Source organism: Trichoderma reesei (assembly GCF_000167675.1).
Source record: "Trichoderma reesei QM6a unplaced genomic scaffold TRIREscaffold_6, whole genome shotgun sequence".
Taxonomy (NCBI): Eukaryota; Fungi; Ascomycota; class Sordariomycetes; order Hypocreales; family Hypocreaceae; genus Trichoderma; species Trichoderma reesei.
Genome location: NW_006711153.1, coordinates 232,460 through 258,515, shown reverse-complemented (window position 1 = coordinate 258,515; position 26,056 = coordinate 232,460). Strand labels below are relative to the sequence as shown.

Here is a 26,056-nt window from a genome sequence, read left to right as displayed (position 1 = left end):
CGATTGCGACGGTGTTCCAGAACAAAGCATGGCTTTGGGACTACGAAGGTCCGATGTTGAGTCGGCCGCGATGGGAAGACCGAGAACTTTTGCGTGGCAAACGTAATTCGGAGAAGAAACGGGCTGCTGTCTTTCGCGGCCAGACATTCTTTGAGGTCATTGACTCGAGGCCCTTTCCATGGCCGACGACGAGCTGTTATTATCGATTGCTTCTGAAGATAGTGATTCCTAAAAGAGAGATAAAGGATCAAGCTGCATTTCACCCGAAATTTGCTCCGACGAGTGTTGTCCTGTAGAATGGTCAATTCAGGGTAGAAGGGCTCGCCGAGTCCTTGGGCTCTCGATGACCATAGCATGAAAATTGGAAGTCACACGAGGGAAAACCTCATCAACCGACCTTCAAAATGTAGTTGGAGGCTATTGTGTCTCATCAACTCTGGTGTTTGCGATGGATCCCTTGCCTGTGCAGTATGCCATAGTACCCCTATTGGCGCTCTGGGTATAGGTCGCTGCTTTAGGCATATAAGGAGCGCACAACGCAGTGACCAAGAACCAGGCTGGGCGGAAGTTCTCGAATGCTCTCTTTCTTGTTCACGTAGACTTGAGAAGATGCTCGTGTCGCTACGATTTCTTTGTTCAGGGGCTGAGTTCAGCGTTGACAATGGGGTGGAACTCGACCAGTATTTGTTCAATGTCGATCAAGATGCAGTGAAATGTTTTTCTGTTCATTCTACCACAACAGAAGAAAGCTTTTGCAGATATCCGTCAGGAAAGACGCGCTTTTCGCTGCGGAAGAGGCCAGTCCGCCAGGACGACGGAACCACTAATGGCAGCTGGCAGTGGTTTCTCCGGCCGCAATCGTTCAGATATCCCGAATCTACACGGTCTACAACATCAGGCGCATCACTTTCATCTCCAATAAAAGAACAACTTATCATGGCTTCATCACTCACGATACCCTCAACCACCGCAGCCGCATCACCAAACATACGCTCACCACCACAGGGGGAGCATCACCTACCCACAACACCAGGCAGACACCTTCCTCACGCTTCAGCAGGTGAGGGGCAACGGATCTCTTTCTCCGTCATGCTTCCCAATGTCGTGATGCGTCTTTCCAAGAAATGAAGAGAAGGCGCCGACAGATCGAACCAGGATCGTCATGAACATGCTCACCTTCCTCCTCCTCCAGACTCGAGCGCGTCATCTCGGAGCATTCTCGACCAATCTCAGGCACCGAAACGCAAACACGAGACACCCAGGCACGCGGCTTCCCTCCGAGAGCAATCGAAGTGAGGGGAAAGGTCGCATCTCGGCACAACGCTTGCTATCCCTGAGCTGTCATTGGCCTGGCCCAGGGTCACCGACACCTGCCTGCCCCTGACGAGCATCATCACGCCACAGAGACTGCCGGAAGGCGGTTCTCCGTGCCACGAGAGTCCGGGAAGGAACCTGGACCCCCCTCGAGTATAAATACCCCCCTCTCCCCCCCTTCCGTTTCCTCTTCTTCTTCTTCTCTCTCCACCAGCACAGCTTGGTTATGGGTTTTGGATACCAAACCACATCTGCATTCTTCTGCTGCGGCGGCCTCTCTTCGACCCTCAATCCGACTCGGTGAGTGCACTCCTGTCCTCCCTCCTCCAGCCCATCCCTCCGCCTCCCTTGCCCCTTTCCATCACTCAGGTCTACCACGACTTCATCGACATCGGCTCCTCCTTCGACAACGACATCTCTTCCATTATCTTCGACCCGAACTTCATCGATCGTCCCACCTCGTCCACCTCGTCCTCCGTGACCTCCACGACCGAAAGATCCTCCACGACCGAATATTCCTCCACGACCGAATATTCCTCCACGACCGAATACTCCTCCATGACCGATACAAATACTCCTCCACGACCGAGTGCTCTTCCACGACCAAATACTCTTCCACGACCGATACAAATACTCCCCCACGATCGAATACCCTTCCACGACCAAATAAATATCCACGACCGATACAAATACTCCTCTCCGACCAAATACACATCCACGACCGCTCCCTGCCCCTATACCATACTCTCGTCTCATCTATATACGCCCTCTCTATCTCCTGTTGCCATTGACGTGGTCATTTTCTTCATCTACACTCCCTCATTGATGTCTTTCGTCAACGTGACTACAGCGGGAGATCCCTTGGTGCTGACAACCTTCAGGAACGAGGGTCACACCACCCTACATGCCGCCATGGGCCGCCGCAGCAGATTGATAGTAGGTCAAAATTCCCTCCTTGAGTTCTTCGACTAACACTCAATCCAAAGCCGTGCTTTTCCATCTCTGCTGAGCCTCAATGATACAGCACCAAATGATGTAAGTCCCTGTAGATTCTCCATTACCTGTTGTCTCTACCCATGCTGACCCGTGATTCCTGAATCTCGCATTATAGCTCAGCGGCGTCCGCTCAGTCTCTTCCCTGGCCGCCCCAGACCTCGTTGGTTGAGCACCTCGTGCGTCCTCCCTCATGGCCCGAGACCACTTCTGCCGAACTGCGCTTCCATCGTCTCCGACCTCTTCTTCCGTTCGGCCGCATCTCTGTCGTGTCAACTACGGCTCCATCAACCGAGATCCGTCTGCATCCGTTGCGCTGCTCCCGCTCCATCGTGGCGTCCGTCGGCCGAGCTTCACATCCGCCTTTGTCGTTTCCCATCAGACAAGCCTTCGGCATGCATTGGCCCCAGCTGGAGTCGACATCCCGCACAACATTACAACTCTCCCTCTACCCATTCACCGTCTCCGGCTACGACTCGAAAGAGGAGCATCCGCCACATCTTTCTTCAGGCCGTCTGCTTCGAGGGCCAAACAAGGGATCCGGCGATGCAAAGGGAACTCACCCTTTGGATAGGGTTTTTGGATATTGAGCGTCAGGAGTTGGGGGCGTTAGGAGTTGGGGCGTTTGGGTTTGGATTTGGGTTTGGGTTTTGGATGTTTGTTTTGGATTTCTTTCTTTTCTTTTCTTTTGGATATGGGTTTGGGTATCGGGCGTTTGGCATTGGGGGAAGCGTGGCGTTGGGGGCGTTTGGCGTTGGGGCGTTTGGGATTGGATACCGGGATTGGATGTTGGGCGTTTGGAGTTGGGCGTCTGTTGATGATTCTTGAATAGGGGTTTTGTGTTGAGTAATGTTTCTCTTCTACATGTTGATACGATAGCCCCAGAGAAGCTACACGAATACAAGTCAATGGTTGGATGCATCAACTTTCGTCCACCCACCTTCGTGATGACATGATCGATGTGAAAACTGACAAAGTTCAACTACTGTGTAGACATTCTCCGAGGGCTTAGTATTGCAATGTTGTTCAGGCCTTGTCTAGATATAATTCAATTCTGACGTTGGAGTTTCTATACATGGAACGGCAGGCGACAACAGGGCAAGCTGGGAGTCACTGAGCCATCCGAGCGAAGTACGAACGGAGCCATGGTGCATATCAGCGGCAGGACAGTTACTCGCCGAGGTGTTGGCAGTCATATACAACGAGAATAATTTGTATGGTTATACGAGTTCAGGGGCGAAGACTACTGGGATGAGCCATCTGTATAAGCTTTCCGGCGAGGCCGTGTGTGAAACTAAGCTGGCGATTGAACAAGATGATACAAGGAAACAGAGAAAGAGATGATAATGAGAGTGTCTCATCTTCCAAAGAATTCACACCCTCCTCCGCAGACACCCATTCCTCATCATCTGATATCGTAATGACATTGTTGTTGACCGAATTATGGGCCAGCTGGCCCAGGCTTGGCACCGATTCCTCATCAGAACTGATCTCAATGGGATTCTGGTTTGTCGCTGTTTGCGCAGGAAACAAGACGCGCGACTCCGAGACCAGTCAGTATATAGACAAGGACAACCAGAAACGAGACATACCGTGCTACCAGATCGCGACGATGCAATAGAGGCAGAGAGAGTGTAGCTCTCGAATCGAAGACGACGCTCCCGACGAGCCTGCGTCAAAGGGCCGTGGATGTGTTGTTCTTCAGTATTAAGACCGCGATACTGGTCTTGCATTTCGCCTAGGCTAGACTGCCAACAATATCAGCACTATATCAGGACGATTACAGGGAGCGCGCCAGGAAATACCAGATTGATGGACACAGCCATTGAAAATGCATTTGGCATACTGGGTTAGTAGTGACATATAGGTGGCCCAAAGGAGACCGGCTACTTGCGCGAAGCAGCTTACAATCGCCCAAAGCCCCTGGTGTCGGCTTGGAGTATGCTCAAAAGCTCAACAACCAACAGTGCCGGCCCCGTTTCTGCCGAGCTACGGCATCTCGAGAATATTCCTTCAACTGATGTCGCTGACATGTCTTTTGTTTGTTGCGAGCTCCGACATTCCTGAGGAGATAGTCGGTGATTCGCTGCATTGGGCTTTCATGGAAAAGAACGATGGCACCTTTCACTGTATGGTAAGGCACATTCCGCTCGCCTAAGCCTTGGAGGTTGTTTGACCGACTCTATTCTGTCGCCGTCTTCTGCATGAATATTGGGGGCCAAGGCTGCTTGTTATGCTTTGACAATGTCTGGCGAGTGCAATTGCCGCAGTAGTGTATCCTTCAATCGAAACCTTCAACCGAAACCTTCGATCAAAACCATTCGAGGCCAAGTGTCGACCTGCCAATTCTGTAAACCACAGCTGAGGGGGGTTATTGTAGCAACCGATGGAGCTTCAAGCTCAAGCAGTTATGATTCGTAGTCGTGGGCTAGCATTTCGTAGGCTTGGTGTCGAACTGTGTCACGTCGTTCTCGGCTTGCTTGTGGAAAGGCCCTTGAGGTATTCGGCACGGCTTGATTCCAGTACTGAGCATCAAGAATCCAAAGAAGTCGAAGCCACATAACGTATGCAGGGGAAAAGTTGTGGTTTGCTGAACGATGGTCAGGGGGCGCTTTGTCAGATGGAAGCTGCAGGACCACTCGTCTTGCAGGAGTCAGCATCATGACGGTATTGGGATTTGTGTCTAATTCTGCGCCATCAAAACCAACCGAGACCACTTTGACAATAGGCACGCGACCTCTGGTTGCCGTGGTATCGACCATAGCAGCAAGACGTTGTTGCCCGGCCGTTATAGCTGTCTTGGCAAGCGTTCAGCCAGGGCATCAGCCAGGGAGACATCATCAGCGGCTGCGAAGGCTCGATTCTTTAGTCAAGAAGCATGACTTTAATCGTTCTTGACTGTTGGGGTGCTCAAGATAAGCGCAAAGCCTTCCAGCTTTGACGCTTCGGAGAGTTTGCAGCTACCAGAATTGACCCATCAGACTGCAAAAGCCGGACAGAAGCCAGCAACACTTCTCCCTGAAAGTACCACAAGAGTTGCTCAAGTATTGGCAGACCACTGAAGAGGTGGCTTTCCTTCTGCCGTGGTTCGGCTTGAAGTCCATGACAGCAAGAAGCTCCAGGTATTGCGATGTTGTAGGGACCGGAAAGGACACTATTCGGGAAGGCTGGCGTCGAGGATCTCTCGTAATGCAACTGCAAAGAGGGCCGCCAAGCGACGTTTGAACAGCAAGGACATACTGGCACTTGTGGAATGCTTCACCCTTCGTGGTGGCCAACCGCGAAGAGCCAGCAGCTGCTGCCGTTGGCTGGTTTGCCACAGGATGGCTCTTTGGAAGAACCCTTTGCGTGGTAACTGCTGGCAGAGGGAAAGAGCCTGGATTGAGACACTGGTCTCTACTTCAGAAGGCATGAGTGGATGGTGTTGAGTTTGTGCCTCGAAATGGCTGTGCCAGGGGGTTTGTACAGGGGCTTCAAACGAGCGGCCTCGCTGCCTGGGTGTTCAGGCACTGGAGATCAAAACATGTGTTTGGGACCAATCTTGCTTGACCCATCGTCATAGTCCCGTGTATACATTTGCTGGATCGTCAATCTTGTTCATTCTTGGTAAATTGACTGCTCTGTACACAGATACCTGGGACAGGCATCTTCTTTTCCAATAGGAATTTGCTCCACGGTGCTCAGGAGCGATACTTGTAACTGTTTCCAGGATACATACAACATTCAAGAGCGTATACTTTCTGTAAAGTGCCGGAGAGAAAAGTATCAGAGGAAGGCTAGGCCAGGTATTGACTCGCAATACCTGCCGGGGTGTTTTGAGACGGTTGCCACCTGGTAGTATTTCTACTAGCTCCCCCCCCCCCTCCTTTTGATTCTCTCTCTCTCCATCATTTTCCCTCTCTCCATCATTTTCTCTCTCTCCATCATCTCTTTACGCCAGAACTTCATCTCCCAACCATCATCCATCCTGCATCCATCCATTTCCATCATCTTTCGATCTGTCTATTCATCCATCCGGCTATACATCCATTCGTCTCTTCGTCAGTCTCTTCGTCAGTCCATCCGTTCGACTCTGCGTCCATCTCTGCGTCCATCTCTGAGTCCATCTCCACGTCCGTCTCCTTGTCCATCTTCTTTTCTTTATTCATCTGTTCCTATTCCCGACCTCGAGGCAAACAAGAACTTCCCTGCTGTCGACTTTCTCCAGCTACACAGGTAATGTTTTGCCTCAGGTTGTTCGCGCTCTTCCCCGAGCTCTTCTAACCTTGGTGCTTTCAGTCTTTCGTCGTCGGAGTATTTCACCATCGGCCTTGTCGTTTCCTCGACTTACCCATCCAACACGCTGTCTCTTGCAACAGCCTCTACTTCAAAGTGCCACTGTGCGCAAGCCCTCTTCCCTTAAGTACGTCACCCCGGAATTCCTCTGCCAGTCTTCCCTCGTTTTCCATCACGCTGTCGCGTATGAAAGCAGTCTGCTAACCACATCAAACATTAGTTGGAGTTTACCCAGACAACGCCCTGCCGCTTGTGTCGCTGATGCAGCACTTTCTCCACCACTTCTCTCCTCCAGACTGATGCCCTAAAGAAGACTGCAACAGAAAGCTTCTTGCCTTGGTTCCGGAGAGCCGTCACCAGGTGGCCCAATAGCAGAGATGGAGCCGTTGTCGTTGCCAACCTCAAGGCTGTGTCGCGACAGACTTGACAGAGCCACGCTACAAGAGAGGGTTCTGCCTTGCAAGTTGCGGCAATCTGAACTTTCTGTCAGCTCGTCTGAGGCGAAGACGACGGGCAGTGCCATGCTACCAAGAGGATGGACTGTCGAGGAGTGACAACGGCTGGCAGACCTCTGTTAGGCAACGTTGCTGCAAGATCGCGACAACCTTGCGGCCCTTGGGCCCATGCTACAAGAGTGTGGGCAGCTTGCTGCAAGATCGCGACAGGGCTGCGGCCCTTGGGCCCATGCTACAAGAGTGTGGGCAGCTTGCTGCAAGATCGCGACAAGGCTGCGGCCCTTGGGCCCATGCTACAAGAGTGTGGGCCGAAATGACCCCCAAGACGAACCCCGGGGTGGTGTAGTGCGCATGTCAGAAATGGCTGCTCTTGATGAGATGCGGAAGGTCATGAAGATTGCGGCAACCTGGCGGCCCATGCTACAAGAGGGTGGGCCGTCGGGGGAGACGTACGTTTTCCTCCCTGCCCCTAACCCCTTCTTCTCCTTTTCGTCATTTTCTATCTTCGATCTATGTGAACACGCATAACCGAGTCTCAGCATTTCAGACGCCGCGGAAGAACCCTGTACGGGTTCGACCAGGACACCTGGACGGAGGAAAAACCTCATCGCCGTCAAGACACCAAACACAAGCCCTTCAAGATTGACAGGATGTTACCGGATGCCTCTTCGCGATACGTGCGCTCATGTTGAGTGCAACAAAGCCAGTGCCGTGACTGCGGAAGAAGAAGAGAGATAGAGAATGCCGCCTTCTATGGGAGCTGGCGGCCCATGCTATCAGAGGGTGGGCCGCCGGCGACACGACGAATGTGGACACTTGGAAACCTGGACAGAGCAGAAACCTCGCCGCTGTCAAGACGCCAGAAACAAGCTCTTCAAATTCGACAGGATTTACTGGAAGCAAGGGGTCTGAGAGGGACTGACATGCATACGTCGACCCTTTAATCTGTGTCGAGGTCAAAGTGCGACAACTGTGGCCGTCGAGGCGTCCCATTGCATCTTTGCCCAAACTCTTCGCGCTCACACAATGCAGCAGCAATAGGTTGAGCTTCATACTTGGAAGCCACGGCAGGCGCCAGTGCAGCTGGGCAAGGACCAAGATTGGTGGTGGTTCTGGACTTGATTGTGTGGGTTTAGAAGGGGAACATCACTGTGAGGCGGGGGGAACGTCGGCCACTGGTGCTGTTGGGGCATGGAAGAGAGCCAGACTTAGAGACAATTTGGTGTGATATTGAATAGGGAGTGAATTGAAGTAATGGGACAATATGTATCATCAGAGTATCTGTCGGTATTGAAGCTCGTCATGACCAGATCGTTCAGGGGTTAAGAATAGCTTCACTGGGATCCTAGCATATCTATTGCTCATTATCGGACAGAAGGTATAAGCAACTATCTGTAGCTTTTCCATCATTAAATTGAAGTTTGGCAACGTTTATTTCGCGTGTCCAACCGTTGGGCGGAGGTGAGTGTCCTTGGGTGTGGGCGGATACGTAGTAGTAGGACATCAATTTCGCCTCCAGACCGGGGTTCGCCTTCTTTCTCTCCCACAGCACAGTTCTGCCAGCTGGTTGAGAAACCCACAAACGACACTGGCTGCTCTTTACTACTAAACAATCTGATGACAACTGCACGATATTCCACATTCTCGGATCTGGTCACATTGCCTCTCCTTTCAAACCCAGGTGTTGTTGAGTCAGAAGGAAAAGCTGTTGCGCACCGATCTTTGAGCCCCTGGGTGGGATAGAGCTTGGTGAGAAGCCTAGAGACGCCATGCAGATGCAGCATCGTCTACCAGCCATTTGTTGACTGTGCAGATGAGGCTAGGATTGGCAGCAGATCGCTTGGAGTCACCTCGAGAGCCACAACCAGCCTCCGATACACCGCAACCATGACCACAACCACGACCACAACCACGACCACGACCAAGGCAAAGCGAACGATGACCCCACGCCTCGAACGCGACCTGACGATATCTGATCAAGACTAATTCTCTTCAGGCCGCAAAAGATGTGCAATCCGAGTCGAGGCGAGCTCCATGACGCCATTACTGCACGTCTTTCGAACCGAAGGAGGAGAGATGCCCCCAGATTGCGAATGACGGGAACAAACTGGAGGCTTCACTTGGCTAATGCCTTGAAACCTGTTGGTCCGGATTGAACCATCCCACACATAGGTAATACACTGCTCCCATCCACCGGCCGTGCTGCTCGCCTGAAACAACACTTTGAGGTGCATTCGACAAGCAGCAAACAAATGTGCCACTAGGTCCGATATTGTCCCTGCGGCAATGGTTCTCTTATGACAAGGGAGCCGTTCCGCATCTCCATCACCACGAAACCAAGCATGGTAGCAGAGCTAGTGGCTGACTTTGTAGCTAGGCCAGAGAAACACACTCCCACGATTCGAAGATTCTTGTTGAAGAGTTACTGCCGTTGCTCTGCCGTGTCGAACTCGCCCATCATGAAGCCAAGCAGTCCAAAGCCAAAGGCGAGGGTGTCACTGCACTGTAAATACTAATCACGGACTATTTCAGCAGAGGTACATAAACGAAGAGGGAAAACTCCGGTGATGGCACATCGGAAGATACCATCAGCAAAATCAACTGGGTAGTCATCGAAGGAAGTGGCTCACGACCACACAGATACCCTCGCTGCTAGACGAAGTCGGTACGCTACAAACACAATCCACTTACTGCGCCCATTCTGTGGTGCGTCGATTCTTCCCTAGTAGGTTTGCGACGCCGGGTTCTCTGACGCCAAATGCTGTGCAAAACAACACTTTCCAGCTACCGATCAAGGATCTGTCCATCCAACTATATCAGAGCCTTCCCATTTGATTATGCCCATTCACTAATGCTCTGCTGTAGCGACAGGAAAACGAACGAGCTTCCTACCACATCATGCCGCACGACGATGCAAGTTCCAAACAATTCGATCCGTCCAACATGCCGACCTCAAGCCTTCGATTTGCGATCCGATTACAGCAAAGGCGAGTCGAATCACCATCAACAGAGGACTCAAGTTACGCTTTCTTCTTCTACAATATATTGAGTTGGAAAAGCAATGCGTATGGACTTTTGCCACGTATTTGAACCCATTATTCAGATAAGATTGGGGAACAAATGAATACAAAGAAAGGAAGACGAGCACACATGGCGGTAAGCTGTTATCAGTGAACGGGAACCAAGCCACTTGGGAAGAGTTCACTTTGCTTGACGTCCTCATAGCGACAAGGCGCTTCAAAGATGCAGAAGCTAGACATGCGGAGAAGAGGAAGCTCTCAACTTGTCTGACATAGCTGGACTACCCTCTTCAATCTCCGGGTTCGAAAAGCTACTCGATTCTCTTCACTGATAATTTTCTTTGTCACAGAAATGGGACGATTGACTCTTTCCAAGCTCCAGAACGGCAACAGAGACTCCGAGCACGAGTCAGCCGCTTTCTTTCAAAAGTCAGGCGCAAAACTCGACCTCTGCATGGATTCGTCTTCTTTCCTTTAGACTACCGTCTTGGTGCTGCTGCATTCCTGTCTGGCGACAAAAAGCAATCTTCGAGTCAGTGTCCTCGAAACAGCCTTTTCTCTAATGTTGATCATCAGATTATCCAGCTATCCAGAAGCTCCAGAGAGAAAGTTCGCCCAGGCTTTCCCCGAGGCTGTGACTTGGCTCTCTTCCCAACGGCTACCAACAACGGGAAACTGAACTCGTTCTCTTGCTATGGTGCAAAACCTTCCAAGTGTTCCTTTTGCATAGCTGCAGCCAGTTCCTGCAATACCTGGCGTGAGCGGCTGAGCAGAGGCGCCATTAGCAGAGACGCAAGTTGTTATTGCTGCCAATGTTGTGCTGCGTCTCCGGCCTTGTTGTTGACGGCAAGCGCCTGACGGGCTCTCTGGTCAAGCCAAGAGACTGGCCTTGACACAGATATCGCTTCTTGTCTTTTGGTATGTCTTCCGCATTCCACTTTGACACCGTCAACGACGACACTCGCATCAGATCATCGATTCCCGCGACTCGACCATCATTGCTGAAGCAAATAGTTCATGAGTAGCTCTTGGCTCGGCAATATCACGGACCAGGCAGAGTGGCTGAGTGGTCTAAAGCGTTAGACTTGAATTATCCACATGATTCTCGCTATCTAATACCTTCGGGTGCGCAGGTTCGAACCCTGCCTCTGTCGCGTTTCTTTTTGCCCCAATCTTGTCTCGCGTTCATCGATCTTGTTCTGCGATATTTCTTTTTTGGTCTGCATCAGTCTATTTTTGGAGTTGCTCAAGTTGTGTATCTGCTTGTCTGTTCTTCGATTGGAAGAAGAGCGAGGACCTTGGCTTTCACATGCACGCCCATCACCAAAAGTGTCCATCTGCCTTTCTCTGCTATGATGTCGATGGGCACAGGCGGCTTCACCTCGTAATCGTCACAAACGCAGCACCAAAAAAAGAGTGCAAAAATAAATGAAGTGTTGGAACGATACATCCAGCGGACTTGATGCAGAGTGGCTTCGTCTGCGAGAGAGATTTCGGCAACTGAGCAATATCCATCCATGCTCATCGTTTTACGAGACTCGATAGGCAACCTTAGGCAGAAACCCGCTAAATCGGCCGGCATCACCACCAAATGCCACAGTTGATCAGGAAATACGAGGTCAAGACGAAAAGGTCTGCATGGCTTGTGCATACTTTGGCCGCTCATGAAGGCAACTTCAGGCAGCACCAAGCGCGTGCAGTCTTCACTCTGTCTGCTCATTGACTCTCACGATGATCCAAGTTACCCAAGTACCTCGAGAGCTCAGGTCAGGTACCTTGGTAACACTCTTTACCTTGCCCCGCGCTTTGCAGATTTGTGGCGCGAGTTTCACGCAACAAATCAATCATCTCGCTTTTTCCCAGATGGGAAGGAACCAACCTCAGTGATGGCATCATTGCCAATTCCACCAATTGGGATTCTTCCAAGCTGTCACGGATAGCGAAACTCTATTTTCCGAATACGCCAATCCCGAGGTGGTTGCTTGTACGAACTGAACTACTACCTCTCCTTCACAATAGGCATTCTCATGGCGATGCAAATCTCGAACTGGTGAACAGGACAGCAACGACATGTCGTTCTTTTCTCTTCTGCCATCACCGTCTCAGTTCGACTCCTTCCTCCTTCTCAAACTGGTGTCCTCCGAGCAACAAACTTCATGACTCTGATGCCGTGGGTTTCAATTTGCACGAGGTGTTCACGATGCCGTTCAGCTACTAGCTCTTCAGGAATTCGACCGACTCAGATCCCGTTCTCGAAGCCTTCGGCATAGGCTACAGACTCGACACACGGTTTCCGCTTCGGTAGCAGCAGCCCCATCGACCATGCAAGATTGACTGCACGTCACCCGCTTACTTACACGGTCGGTTTTGCTCGACCCCACGCGTCAAACGGTTCGCTCGGCATAAACTCGACCATGCTGACCATTTCTGTCCACTCTGGTGGACCACTGGTGGGTTGACTATTTTAGGCAGTGGCCGATTGGATACACGACCGGGACAACAAGGACGACTGAAATGACCTTTGGTGAGTATGAGTTTAAAAGGAGGTCGACGGCCCGAGCTACTTGTTCTTCGGCAAGTTCTGACGTCTCTACAGAAGAAGCCTCGCAGCTCAACGACACTGTTCTCCGTTTTTCAGTTTGCCCGTCACTCTACCTCAGTCTCCCGCCTTCCTACACTCGCCATGAGTGACATCGAAGACACCGTTCAAGCCGAAGAGGGAGATCGTCTCGCCAGTCTCCTGAGCCTATGCCCGCGCTATATCGTTGTTCCACCCAACCCCCCAGATGGCATTGCTTTTGCCATGACGGGAGACTGTCAGGATTGGGACCAATTGACCTACTGGCACTCTGGCATCTCCAACTGCAAGCCTGGCATCTGGAGGGCAGAGATCAAGAGAATTCCTGGTGCCCATGATGGAGATGCCGACTACGAAGCCTGTCTTCGTTGGGTGGCAGATCTGGACGATGATACTGAGCTCGACTTTGGCGCCTCCCTTGATGAGTGGCAAGCCTGGGAGCAAATGTTCAAAGACAAGTTCGACGGGTCTCTCGAGTGGGATAGCGGCATCATCTGGAAGCACGGCGGCACTTACTACGACGACGGCGGCATTTTCAATGTCATTTCCACGGCATATCTGACCCATGAGGCGGCAGCCAAGGTGCTAGGGGACGATTACAACGAAGACGAATATGACGGCTATCTGGAGATGATTACCCTCAATGATAACCCTATAAACGAGGAAGACAGCCAGCGGAATTACGGCTTCACACTTGGAGGACTACACTGTAGGTCATTATCCTTCGTATGATGCGCAGATGCTGACTTTGTTTTGCGTGTCAGTTGGGCAAGACAGTATCGGTGGTCCGCCTGCGATTGCTCTGGCTGAAAAGGATGGCCAAGTCGTCGCCATCAAGCTCTGGAGCGACGATGCCGAGATTGAGGAGGGCACTCCCCTTGAGAAGCAGCCCGGCCAGCTCGTCTTTTAGCGGTCATGACTCAGAAAATCCAGCTGTGATTTACAGATTCTTTTCGCCTTGCTTCCCTTGCTTCTCTACCTCCTATGTCCGTTTCGCCGCCGTGTCTCTCTTAATGGGGTGGAGAGGATCCCAAAACTGGAAGCGAGAACAGATCCGTTATGCAACACGCTCCACTATTCGATTACTATCATACTCGGCGTTTGATTCTTGCTAAAGCACTTCAAGAAACTCAATGAAGGCTGAACGCTAGTCTACCTCGGCCTGTCGCATATCCAAAGCAAACCAAGTTGCTACCCGTCACTAGCGATTACTTGTGCGACGTGCTCTGCAATGTTGTACTCGTACACTTTGCGCATCGGCTTCGCCGCCAAGGCGGGAAAGAGACCTGCCAAGTCATTGTCAGTTTCTAATTGCTGGGAAAGCCAGTCTATAACATTCCAACTCACCCATGAGCTTGAAGAAGGAATACATTGCATACTCGCGGATGATGCCCATGTCGCGCTTCACATTCTGAATTCTCTTCGCACTTTCGAGTATCTCTGTAACGCGTGGTTTCCGAAGATCCATATACTGTCTCGCGGCCTTGGTGACGGCCTGTCTCTGCGTCATGGGACTGCTCGAGTCTCCCCGCGCCAGTTGATGCGCCAGAAATAGAGCAAAGGATTCGCAGTCCTCCAACGCTTGCGATACGCCCTGGCCGGAAGTCGACGGAAGAGCATGGGCTGCATCTCCAAGCAAGACAACACCATCGCACTCCCAGGTAGGCAAAGGTGGCGACGTCCAGGTGGGATACATGTTTGATACTCGGGCGGTTCTAATGACTCTCTGGATGACTGGATCTTTCCACTGTGCATGTCTCTCCCGCAGCCGTCTGGAGATGTCTGCCAAATCAAGAGTTTTGCGATCCGGGCATTCCTTAATCTCATATGTGGACCACCAGGCGAGCGTATCTCCTGGCTTGGACACGTCATAGGGAGATTCGCGATTCGGATCCGAAGGATCGCTCTCCGAAAAGAAATAGCCAAAGAAGCCGTTGCCGCCATGGATGAAGTTCATGGACCCCTTCTCGACGTATTCTTCCAGACCAGCGGCCGGGATGAAGCCTCCGATACCGACAAGGCCTCTTTTGACATTATTAGCAAATGCTGATCAAGGCTTGAAGATCTGTGTCGTTATAGCACCTACTCATAATGAGGCGGATATGGATCTTCTGCGGCATCGGGAAATAGCGCTCTCTTGGTGATTGACTTGACACCGTCGGCACCGATCACGAGGTCCACCTCTACCGCGTTGCTTCCGTCCACAAACTGGATCGCGTGTCTCCCCTCTGGGTTGGCGATGACCTGCGACACTCGCTTATTCACAATGGCCGTGTCCGGGATGCGAGTCCTTAGGCATCTCCAAAGGGAGTGACGGCTGCATGCCACCATGTTGAGCTTCTTCAAGGGACTCGCTGGCTCGCTCGCATCGGGGCTGTTGATGTCGATGCACATGAGCAGGCTCCCATTCTTGTTCTTCATGTTGGATCGCGATATCACGTATCCACCACGCGTCACATCTCGGAGGAGAGCTTCGTCGAGGCGCTGGATCACACCGAGACCGTTGGGGGCGATGCCCAGCCCGCCGCCGACGATGAGCGTAGACGAATGCGTCGGGCCTTCTTCTCGATCGTCTGAGGTGACATCTTTCCCGGTGTCGTAGGCCTCGTAGATCGTGATCTCGTGGTCTTCGGCAAATGCCTCGATCTTTGGCAGATGCTTCTTCAGCTCGAGGTACACTGCGCATCCGGCAATGCCAGCACCGATGATGGCGATCTTCATGATGGCTGAGGAGTTTCAATCTTTTGTGCCGAAGGTAAGAAGAAAATTTTCTTCAGGATCTTGGCACAGATAATGTGAGAAGACGAAAGAATTGACCGCGATAATAGGCAGAGTTATATACGCCCGGAGCCCGTGATTAAGAACTCAGACACGCGGACTGTCTCAACACCAGGCCCGTATCGACTCAGCTCACACGGTGTATTTGGGAGAGCTTCATCAACTGTGGAGACGCTAGATCGCAAAGCTAGCCTGAGTGAGCCAAGCAAGGCTTCATGGCCGATGCGCAAAAGGCCAGAGAGCTTCAACAGAGAGCTTCAGCAGAGGGCTGCTGTCCAAACCAAACTGGGAGCTTGGATCAGAAGAGTCCCTCATTACCTCATGCCGGTGGCGATAGAGTGAGAGGATAGCTTCGCCGTTTGCCGGGCTCCCTCAGCCGCAAAGGTTACCCCTGGTTGACGAATCTGGCTAGTGTTGCGATACCCAAGCCACTTTGGCGAAAGTGCTTCCGATGCTGAATATGTGTCGTCGCCTTCAGTCGACAGAGTCACCGTTGAGGATATGCTCCGCCACATGAGCAAAGTACTGGTTTGATGGCGCCGCAATGTCTGCGAAGCCCCTGTTCTGACTTTGTTGTCCCTGAAGCATCCGGATAGCCAATGCTCTCTGCCGCGCGGAGGTGCTCCACAGTGCAACGGCCTTCAGCTGCTGAACCAACATGATGGAGCTGCGACCAGGTACAGAGCATGATGATGGCTTGATCATGGCATGCGCTGACAAGATGGACTCCGAGTGGTGCTGGATACGCTCATTATGCGAGGCTGCCCCCGGAGACACCAGACACAAGAGCCGGAGCACAATGACATTGGCCGCATCATAGAGCGTGACTAGTGCCGCTGATGCGATATCGCTGTACGGCAGCATGAAATGGAGGCCATCAGCAGATGCAGCAATCTGGGCGTCAGCTACAGGCTCCGAGGCCTCTTGATACTGTTGGCCATCTTTGCGAGGGGCGTATGAAAGGGCCTCTGATCGCCATTGACGAATTTGGAGTCTTGCATTCTGGATGGAAAGAGCGAGTTCATGCTTCAGCAGGTCTCTTTGATCAGACTTGGAGGTGATTAGACGGCTGGCAATCGACAAGCATTTCTGTATACCAAAAAGAATGTCCACCAGTCTGTCAAAGATGAGCTTTGGCTGAATCTCGAAGGGAATAGTGGTCCATTCAGGTGATGCAAAGGCATGAAGCTCGTTGTCAGCCATGGCTGCCACAAACTGAGCATGACATTAGCAACGCTTCCATTGGGCCAAAGAGGTTCAGGCCGCCCATGAGAGACACGCAAGAGAACGAAACGCACCGTTTGGAGACGCAAATTACTGAAGATCTGATGCAGAAACCCGGTTCGACAGCGCTCAGGTCCCTGCTCTTCCAGCAACGAAGCTGCGCCTTTGACGTGCTTCAGCCACGCGCGGGGGCTGGTTCCCGCCTGCGTCTCAAAGTGGATGAGCATGACGGCTGCACAGACCGAAACCTCCGGGGATGCCAAAGAGCCATTGCGGGAAAGCAGAAGTCGGAGACTCTGCAACGCCCTCATGTACCACATGCAGGCTTCTGTCTTGATGGAGGCATCGCCGACTGCCGTGCCATAGCTAAGCATGGATGCGGCCCTGATGGAGCTTTGGACGGGAGACGGAGACCCAGAGGCGAGGAATTGGGGAAGCTCGTGCAGCCATATCCTTGATGACCCTCCAGGCACAGGTAGAGATGGCCTGAAGGCTCCGAAAAAATTGTCGATGAAGTGAGAGACGAAGAGCTGGTCAAGGGCTCCGGCTGGCGATGGCTGCGGCGCCGGCAGCCGCAATGAAAGACACTTGTTGGCGCTGGTTGGAAGAAGTGAGGTTTCATCCCTCGGCTTCAAGGTCCCCATGGTAGCTGCTGCGTCCACAACGGTGTGGACAAAGAAGGCGTCTGTGCGGGCTCCGGGACACTTCAACCCCATGTTGAGGCATCGCAGGCAATCTGGAAGCGACTCATCGCACTATTCCGACGACTTGATATGAGTTTACAGAACTTAAAGCCATCAGCCAGCGGGGCGAACCTTGACTCTTCGTCTCCGGCATGTCGCGCAGCCTCTGCTTCTTCCGGCGACATTGACCATTGCGGTGATTCATTCGCACAGCGAACATGAGACGCAAAATGTGCTGACAAAAGCCTCAATCAGCCTCGTCGCCTCATCTTGGTGAGCAATTGCCTGAAACTGTTCGATCGAGCAAATTGGCCGCAGCTGGTGATGAGCTAACCACCACGATCCGAGGATATCCCGCGCCAGCCCCCTGTTTCTCCTATGTACTCCCACCGGATCGTCAGGAGAAGCATAAGGTAGCCTTGCCTCGCTTCTGGCTTGGGCTGCTTTTGCCATTCGATCAGGCACCGCATGAACAGCCTCTTCTAGCGTTCCACTGTAAGGTTGTTACTCCCCGAGCAACTGGCGGTTTGCAGCAAGCTTCAGGGTCGGGTAATCCTGCACCTCCTCCCTCCGCCCCCCTGACCTGGTTTTGCCTCTTTGAGCTGCAGACCGACACTTTGGAAGCTGTCCAATTAGAGGCTGCATGATGAGCTCCAGTCTCTCCAAGCACAAGCATCCACTCATGAGAGGCGATAACATCCATGGCCGTTCGCTCTGCCACGTCACTGGGAAACTGGCAGGGCTGGTGTGGCCTCGTGCTGTTGTCTGTTAGCCCACAGCGCAAAAGGGAGCCAGAGTGGAGCGGACCACGGTCGGATGCATCTCTGTCACGCTTCTTGGGCCGCGAAAGCTGAATTTCACGACATCAATGCGCCTGTGACTGACATTGTGTTTGCGACAGACGCTTTGCTCCATCCTCCCCCCGCGATTGCAGTCTCAGCAGCTCATTGCCCTTGACTCCTCCCTGCACTACTTCATTCTGCATTTGCATCTGCGGACGCTCAAGCTTTATACCCCCGGATCTGCCTGTCCTCTCACCGTATCCTCTCTCACAATCATCCTCATTACACGGTATTAGTCACATCGTCACCACCATGGGCGAAGACCTCCTCTCCATTGTCTTCAAGGACAAGTCATACAAGGGCAGAGCCATCAGAGCAGCGGCAAAGCTCTTCACAAATGCGGCGCCCATCGTCAAGACCATCGAGGCCGGCAACGGGATCATCAAAATCGGCGAGACGCTGTCCAAGGCCAATGAGCTGGCCGGCAGAGTCAATGACTTCGCCCCCAGGGCGAACCAAATGGCCGATGGCCTCAACAGATTCATCCCCGCCATGCAGGTCATGGGCCAGTCCGTGTGCGATAGCGCCCGGATATTTGCGTATTTCAACATGATTGCCACGACGGTTCGCATCGGCGTCAACATGGTCCAGACGTATCAGGGGATCCAGGCGCTTCAGCTTATCGCCGCCAAGCTGCAGGACATTTCGGTCAGCCTCGCCGCGCAAACGGCGCTCATCGCCCAGAAGGAGTTTCCCGACTATGTTCACAGCATGATTCGGGAGCGGCTCATGCAGACGTCGGATGACGCATCGGTCAATCACTGGTTCTTTCTATGGCATCCGGATGACGATTGGTATCCCAGGTTCTTCCATCTGCTGGAGGAGAAGCCGCTGGGGACCAGGTTTTGCGGTTACACCAACCAGATCGACTCCGTCTTCGTCTTCATGATTGCAGCCAGGCGGCGCATCAACGAAATGGAGTACAAGGCGCGCCGGCGTGGCCATCCTCTTCGCCCAACGCGGCTGCATCTCTTGGTGCCCGCATACCAGCCGATTCTCATTGCCGAGGCCCTCAAGATTCCCGAAGAGATTGGCGACTTTGTCATGGAAGGCCGCATCAACAGCAATCGGGAATTCGTCTGGCTAAACCTGCCCGACGACCAGCGACACTACACGCTCAACATTGGCCAGTGGGTTCCTCCGAACCAGGGCTGGCTGACATGGGCCGCGTCAAAGATTGGGCTTGGGGAAAAGGCGCCCAAGCTGCGCACGCCCAGAGCCCTCGGATACAGTCAGATCCCATTCGAAGTTGAAGCACAACCTCTGCCTGCTCATGAGGACGACGACGGGAGCAGTACCCTGGTGAACCCCTCAATTGCTCCGTCCGAAGTCAGCCTCCTGGAGGACTCGGACAGATCAAAAGAAAAAGAGAAGGATAAAAGTCGACGACAGGCGACGCCATTACATCAGCGCGAGCGCCGGCATCGCAGCAGCAGAAGGAATTGAAAGCGATGACACCCCAGTTGAAGAGAGAAAGAAAGAGGCGGATCAAACATTAGGCAAGGCCAACGGCAAGGGGCAAGGAACGGGTTCGGGCATACATCATTCTTCTTTTTCTATGTTTTCTCGCCACTTCCAGTTGCAAGTCGAAGCCGCGATGGCTCAAGTCGGCCTGTAGTTGGAAGCTAGGAAAATACATCGCGAGATCTGGAATCTCCGCGTCAATTCACAAACAGAACGACGGCATCGATCGGAGTAAATAGAATCCCGTTGGCATCAGATTGCGAAATCACGAGATATATGTTCGGCTTTAGGAAAACAATTATACCATGGGAATTATGATCGGCTCTCTCTCTCTCTCCTCTTTTTGTCCTCTTTTTTTGCGTAAACAAGTCGTTTAGAAACTTACCTGCTCACTCAAAACTCTTGTTCCTCTTCACAGCAAGAAACGTCAGACTCCAGAGCTGTCGGACGTCGCTCTCTGTTCCGCCTCCCACTCCGGGCGGAGGAGGAAGAACTCCCAGAGGAGAGAACTCGAAACCGCGTGTTGATCCATCATTATACGTCCAACTCCATACCTCGGATTCGAGCTGCTCCTCGTTGTCGTCAATGATATCCCACAGCTTGTTGTAGGCCTTCTTCAGTGCGCCAAATACGCCCTTGTCGCTGCAGAATTGGGGGATTGTGGCGGCATTCGTCACGGACAACGGGATATCCGTCGCATTCACGCCTTGGCACCGCTCAAGCTGCCTTTCGAACCCCTTGGCCATCAACGCCAGCTGCCAGCTCCACACGACTGTGCCGTGGTAGGCAGAGTTTGTGAAGTTGGCAATGAGCACCTCGTTGTTGGACAAGGCGGGGTTTGCAACGACGACGCCTACCGGAGTACTCAGGCCAGCCGGGAACGGACGCAAGATGGCATTCGCAGAGGCGTTGATGAATGTTGTCAGTTGCTCTTCGTCTGTCGTGTTGAGGAGATAATGACGAAAGGCCGTATCCGTATGTGAAATTGGAATGATCTCTGGCGTGGCGGTGCTGTTGATGGCCAAGCCGTAGTCAATCACGGTGCCATTGGTGGAATAGTTCGACACCGAATCGCCATTGGTAGGGCCCTTGTAGAATGTGCTCTTGCTGGTGTACTGCTTCAGCCTTGTCTCGGCGGTCTGCGTAGTCATATTGTGCTGGAAGAACTGCAGCGTCTTGTCTTCCCATACTTTGGCCCTCCGCGCCGCCACCGTCGCCCAGTCTCTGGTGATGGAGATGTTGGGATAGACGCCGGGGATGGCTGCCAAGCTGGAGATTGCATACAGGGCAGCCGGTGCTAGAGCACAGTTGACGTCGAACGGAATGCGGCCGTTGGCGAGACCATATGTGGAATCGCGCCACTGACCTACGATCTGGTCTGGCTTGAGAGCGATGAGATTCTCCACTGTTTGGTTGTGCTCGAATGCTGCAGTGAGGTTCAAGATCTTGCTGGCAGTGGTGTAGCTCAGATCACCCCAAGTCAGATTGGCATTACTGACATCAATGGTTCCGGCCCTTGTGCTGAGCATTGGGCTGATTCGATCAGGAGAAGAGCCAAAGTATCGTGCCATGAGAATGGGGAGATAGTAGTCTGTGTCAATCATTGGGTACGTGAAGCCGGCGGCTGTAGATGTGATATTGTTTTGCAGATTGACAAATGTCGCGTAGTCACCAATAGTCTCCTCGTGGCAGACAGAGCCGTCCGTTCGATTGACACGTTCAAGCGCTGCTCCTATGACTGCCTCGATGGCAGAACCGTTGCCGGTGCTGAGAATCGGCTGGAGTAGGAGTGCTGAGATCATGCTGTCACGACCAAAGTATGTGAGAAACCTCCATCCTCCTGCAAGAAGCTTCTCTGTGTATGAGAAGAATGATAGGGATGAAACAGTCCCCGGCTGTTGTTTGACAAGTGCCTGGGACTGGTTGTTCAATATCTGGCTCGGGGTCAACTGCTTGAGCTGAGGATAGTTGAAGGAGGCAGTGAAGTGGTAGAAGCCGGAACCAAACCGCAGCGTTTTGTTGTGGATTCGAACGTGGCTGTCGCTGTTTTTCCAGGGAACAAGCGTAAACGTAGTGGTAGTGACGTTGTCTAGCCACCTTCGAGTGATTTTCGCACCGTTATGCTGATATTTGGTGACTTTGATGCCGGCTTGTATCACAGAGCTGAGCAGACTTGGGCCTTCTGTGAAATCACGGATGTTCCTGACGCTACCAAGAATAGCAATTGGCAGCTCAGCCGAGTCATTGAATGAGAGAACGCCCTCGACACCCACAATAGGGGGAGCTGATTGGTTTGTCTTGTGGTAGACAGGGCCTAGAGGGCTCCCTAACGTGGAGTTGACAAGCTCAATGGCAAGACTACCGTTTATGCCGCTCTGCGGTTGGAAAAAGGTGCAGATGCCACTGTTGCCAGCAGGCCAGGCGACGATAAATCGAGGGCCTATGATGGAAAGATTGCTGTTGGGGAGGGGACTGGTGACGACAGCTTGTGCGTCGACGTGGCAATCTGAGTAAAAGTAATCCTGATAGGGCGGATCACTAAGATGCAGTGTTCGTGCTGAGCACGATGATGTGTCGTTGTGCCGTGAGTGAAGGGCGGCGTTTCCGCAGCTCACGAGGAGCAGCAGCGAGGTGATGAACTCTCGAAGCATGGCTGCCAACAATGAATCGCGACAATGAGATGTCTCTCCTTCTCAATCCACCAATGTTGCATAACACTGTCATCCACTATCATCCAGCCTGTCCCATCACCCAGAACCCTTATATCCTTATATATATGTATATAATCGGCCGGTCGATCGTCTCGGCATCGGTGCCGGCTCGTTGTCTCGTCGACGTCATTTCGTGTGTTTTCGTCGACAGCCGCCACGCGAGTGCCCGTCCGGGGTAAAGGTTCGCAAGAGGTAAAAATGATTCGGGCCTTTCAGGCGACATTAGCAATCCAAGCACAGAATTAGTAGTGTCCTGGGGCATCTGTGGGGGAGATCTGGGACGATTGAATGGTGACTTGAAGATTGCGGATGCGGAATTGTACGTAATTGGTGGAGGAAGCTGTCATGGCAAGGATATGATTGGGAAATTGGAGATGTTGGGGGTGGGTGCAGAAGGCGGGGATAGTCTGGAGAACCGTTTTTCCTTGATTCTGGAGAAGCTGAGTGACGATCTTTCAGCGCGATTTCGAGGACAAGCTCTTCTAGGCTCGGAGCTGAGATGTTGACATGCTAGTGAGCAATACGAAATGTCTCTGCTATTAGCATAAGTATTAGTGATGATGGCAAGAAGAGAACAATTGAACAGATGGGACAGATATGAACGGAGCTTTCGGATGCGTTCACTGTGGTCGAGGTGAGAGCACGCCGACAGCCCCCACGATGTATTGTTACTTATAAGAGCACATATTAGCCGAAAATCGTGAATGAAGGCAAAGGCTTCTTTGTTTCAACGTATCTGCAATCTCAAACTACCTTTCAAAGGACGTGGACTTTCGTTGTTGTGAGGATTTTGATGCCAATTGCCAAGATGCACATGGCGGGCATGATAGCAGTTAGCCGTGAGTCATCACTCAACAAGGCTTCGTTGTGAACAAAGGTCGGACATAGTACTCAAAAGATCTTCCAAGCAGGTAGACATATCGAAGCGCTTTTGGGCATAGTCGAAGCCGATCATCACAACGACAAGCTCTCCACTGAACTAACTATTGTTCAGCGACGTGACGAACACGAGATAATCGTATATGGAACACATGTCACATAGGAGACGACCACGACGGTGTCCAGATGCGGTTTCTTGAACCGAGTGTTGACACACCTCAAGGATGAGTTGCTCAAATGTCATTTGAGACCCCAATATCATCTGGCATCTTGTTGGATGACGGTGGCGGTTCTAGCGAACGAAAATTCGTCTATCGAGACTAAGCGTCCACGTATTTTCGTGACAGCGATCGAATATCGAGAGTTTCTGGCAATTTCTGTCTCAACTGTCGTTCATCGCCCGGTCGAGTAACTTCAAACGTACCATTGATGCATCTCAATGCCGTCACAACCTTCCCTGCTGACTTCCATCGGGCGGTCGTTACAAGGATTGTGATGTTGCGCTCAGTCGTGATATCGATCTCTGCTTGTCGACATGGAGGAATGTATAACAAGAGTGCAATGAAATGAAAAGGATTGTGAAAGCAAAGAATTGGTGAGGAGATGATTAGAGCGGGGAAAGGTGGTGTACAGGAACATGGCAGAATCGAAGAGGGCAGGTGCGCCGCGCAACCTCAACTGGTGAGCACCTCGATAGTAAAGCCTCAGGTTGCGCAATGCTACAGAAAGCCATTTCCCCCCTTCTGAAGCTCAGCTTCCAGAATGCGCTCGAAGGAGGAAAAAACCATGGTTCTTGATCATGGCGTACGATTGACCTGCGGACCTGGTGAGAGGCGTGGTGGGTATTGGTGCAACACCAAAGGACACTCTTTTTTCGTACGAACTGATACCATTGGAAGTGCACCGCTGGAGTTATCCCCTTTGAGCAGCTGTCATTGTGCACCTGCGCCGCATGTTAGCTCCCGTCATCAGATTCGTGGCGTCGCAACTCAAACGGGCAAAGCTCAATTGAGCCTGCTGAGTGGCTTATGTATCACCTGTCAGACACCAAGGTCACAAACGAAATCGAAGCCCCTTCTTTCCAACTTCACCTCTCTTCACAGCCGTCTCCGCAAAGGCAGTCAGTCTTCAGCTCGGGGGTCGAGATGGCGTCGTACCTGTCCCAGCTCCTTGGCCTCGGGCCCAAAAGACGCGCACCCGCGATCGTGCCCACCGACGAGATTGTGCCCCTGCACCTGTTCGACGATACGGCCACCTTGCGGGGCTTCACGCTCATGTGGACCTTCAAGTTCGACCAGGTGCTCGATGCAGACAAGCTGGGCGATTCGCTCTCGCAGCTCTTCCAGATGGAGGGCTGGCGAAAGCTTGGCGGGAGGCTACGGCTCAGGGTGAGTAGTCGGAACCGTGTTCGTTACAATGGCATCGAGCAGCAAGATCGACATCAAGAACAAGATGATCTCAAGTGAAAGCCAAGCACAAGCTAACGCTGAGGCCAGCCCGATCGATCGGCAGAAATTCACATCCCATGCCCTTTCACCAAGGATCGACCGCCGCTCCACTTCACAAAGGCGAGCTTCAACATGCGCATGGCGGAGCATCCCGAAGCATCAAAGCTGCCATCTCCATCAGACAGACTCACGACCTTTCCAAGCCCTCGCAACTACCAATCTCTAGCCCTTGGGCCAGGGGCGCCTAGGTGCATAGACGATTATCTGTATTCGGATGCTCCGCTGTACGCCCTCCATGTTGTCAACTTTACCAATGGAACCCTGGTTTCTATCACCTTCAATCATGTCATCAGCGATCTCGCCGGACTGATGGCCGTCATGAAGGCGTGGCAGCTCGTGTTGGCAGGCAAGCCCGAGGCCGTCCCGACGTTCAAGGGCTTCTACGACGACTCCATGGCCGGACTCTACAAGGCGCAGCCGGCTGAAAGGTATGTCCTGGCCGACAAGCAACTGACGGGCTGGCGACTTGCGGCGTTTGGACTGCGACTCATCTTTGACTCGTGGTGGAACTCTCCGATCCATTCCAGGCTTGTCTGCATTCCCAAGAGGACCATCGACACACTTGTTCAGGCGGCCAGGGACCAGATACCCAAATCCACGGACAACATCAACGGCGCTGCTGGTTCATCATCCTCGTTCATCAGTGAAAATGACATCATTGTAGCGCTGTCCATGAAGGCGATGGCGCATAGCCTTGCCCCCAACCGAGCCATCATGGCTCTGCAAGCTGTTGATCCCCGCAGTCGAGTCAAGTCGGTTTTTCAGCAAGACGCCGCTTATGTTTGCAATGCGCCTGCAGCAGCATTTGTGCAATGCATCAGTCGAGAAACGGTCGACATGAGCGTTGGGGAGCTGGCGCTTGAGGGCAGAAAGGCTCTCCTGTCGCAGCTTACAGAGGAGCAGATGAAGGCCGTGGCTGCGCTGGCATACAAGTCCATGCTGAGCAATGGCAACCCTCCTGTATTCGGAGATAGCGATATGGCTTTCCTCGTCTTTTCTAACTGGAGCAAGGCCGCCTTTCTGGAGAAGGTGGATTTTGGCGCAGCCGTTGTCGAGGCGGGTCTGTCCCAGGACAAGCCGGCCCGACCCGTTTACTACCACTCCCAGAGCCTAGAAAGGGGCTCCTTTGCCACGAACGTCATTGTCATCATGGGGAGAGACTTGGAGGGGAATTTCTGGCTGAACGGAGACCTTCCAGCTCACGTCTGGCCGACGATGCTCGAACACTTGGAGAAGTTTGCGTAGATAACGGTTCATTTGTGAGAGGTTTCTCCTGGAAGGAATCTTGTCCTGAAACAATTTTCGAAGTACCGAAAGACGTGGGATTGCATC

At 52.5% G+C, this 26,056-nt stretch overlaps 8 protein-coding genes across 8 annotated transcripts; 4 read left to right on the top strand and 4 right to left on the bottom strand.

The window, feature by feature from the left end:
- Positions 1–936: 936 nt before the first annotated feature.
- Positions 937–2,897, top strand: TRIREDRAFT_105868 (uncharacterized protein; the record flags this gene model as incomplete). Its single annotated transcript, XM_006964188.1, has 4 exons — positions 937–1,060; positions 1,529–2,250; positions 2,339–2,349; positions 2,426–2,897. The coding sequence occupies 4 exons, from the start codon at positions 937–939 to the stop codon at positions 2,895–2,897; spliced, it is 1,329 nt and encodes a 442-aa protein (XP_006964250.1).
- A 640-nt stretch (positions 2,898–3,537) lies between these two features.
- On the bottom strand, positions 3,538–4,340 carry TRIREDRAFT_105867 (uncharacterized protein; the record flags this gene model as incomplete). Its single annotated transcript, XM_006964040.1, has 3 exons — positions 3,538–3,849; positions 3,900–4,050; positions 4,216–4,340. The coding sequence occupies 3 exons, from the start codon at positions 4,338–4,340 to the stop codon at positions 3,538–3,540; spliced, it is 588 nt and encodes a 195-aa protein (XP_006964102.1).
- Positions 4,341–12,740: 8,400 nt separating this feature from the next.
- Positions 12,741–13,545, top strand: TRIREDRAFT_105866 (uncharacterized protein; the record flags this gene model as incomplete). The annotated part of the gene is made up of 2 exons (XM_006964187.1): positions 12,741–13,344; positions 13,400–13,545. 2 exons carry the CDS (start codon positions 12,741–12,743, stop codon positions 13,543–13,545), a joined length of 750 nt encoding a protein of 249 aa, XP_006964249.1.
- Positions 13,546–13,935: 390 nt separating this feature from the next.
- TRIREDRAFT_59669 (uncharacterized protein) lies at positions 13,936–15,356 on the bottom strand (the record flags this gene model as incomplete). Its single annotated transcript, XM_006964039.1, has 2 exons — positions 13,936–14,659; positions 14,722–15,356. The coding sequence occupies 2 exons, from the start codon at positions 15,354–15,356 to the stop codon at positions 13,936–13,938; spliced, it is 1,359 nt and encodes a 452-aa protein (XP_006964101.1).
- A 531-nt stretch (positions 15,357–15,887) lies between these two features.
- On the bottom strand, positions 15,888–17,353 carry TRIREDRAFT_105864 (uncharacterized protein; the record flags this gene model as incomplete). Its single annotated transcript, XM_006964038.1, has 2 exons — positions 15,888–16,628; positions 16,712–17,353. The coding sequence occupies 2 exons, from the start codon at positions 17,351–17,353 to the stop codon at positions 15,888–15,890; spliced, it is 1,383 nt and encodes a 460-aa protein (XP_006964100.1).
- A 1,061-nt stretch (positions 17,354–18,414) lies between these two features.
- On the top strand, positions 18,415–19,608 carry TRIREDRAFT_105863 (uncharacterized protein; the record flags this gene model as incomplete). Its single annotated transcript, XM_006964186.1, has 1 exon — positions 18,415–19,608. One exon carries the CDS (start codon positions 18,415–18,417, stop codon positions 19,606–19,608), a length of 1,194 nt encoding a protein of 397 aa, XP_006964248.1.
- Positions 19,609–20,015: 407 nt separating this feature from the next.
- TRIREDRAFT_59665 (uncharacterized protein) lies at positions 20,016–22,277 on the bottom strand (the record flags this gene model as incomplete). Its single annotated transcript, XM_006964037.1, has 1 exon — positions 20,016–22,277. The coding sequence occupies one exon, from the start codon at positions 22,275–22,277 to the stop codon at positions 20,016–20,018; it is 2,262 nt and encodes a 753-aa protein (XP_006964099.1).
- Positions 22,278–24,361: 2,084 nt separating this feature from the next.
- On the top strand, positions 24,362–25,969 carry TRIREDRAFT_59188 (uncharacterized protein; the record flags this gene model as incomplete). Its single annotated transcript, XM_006964185.1, has 2 exons — positions 24,362–24,604; positions 24,713–25,969. 2 exons carry the CDS (start codon positions 24,362–24,364, stop codon positions 25,967–25,969), a joined length of 1,500 nt encoding a protein of 499 aa, XP_006964247.1.
- Positions 25,970–26,056: the final 87 nt, after the last annotated feature.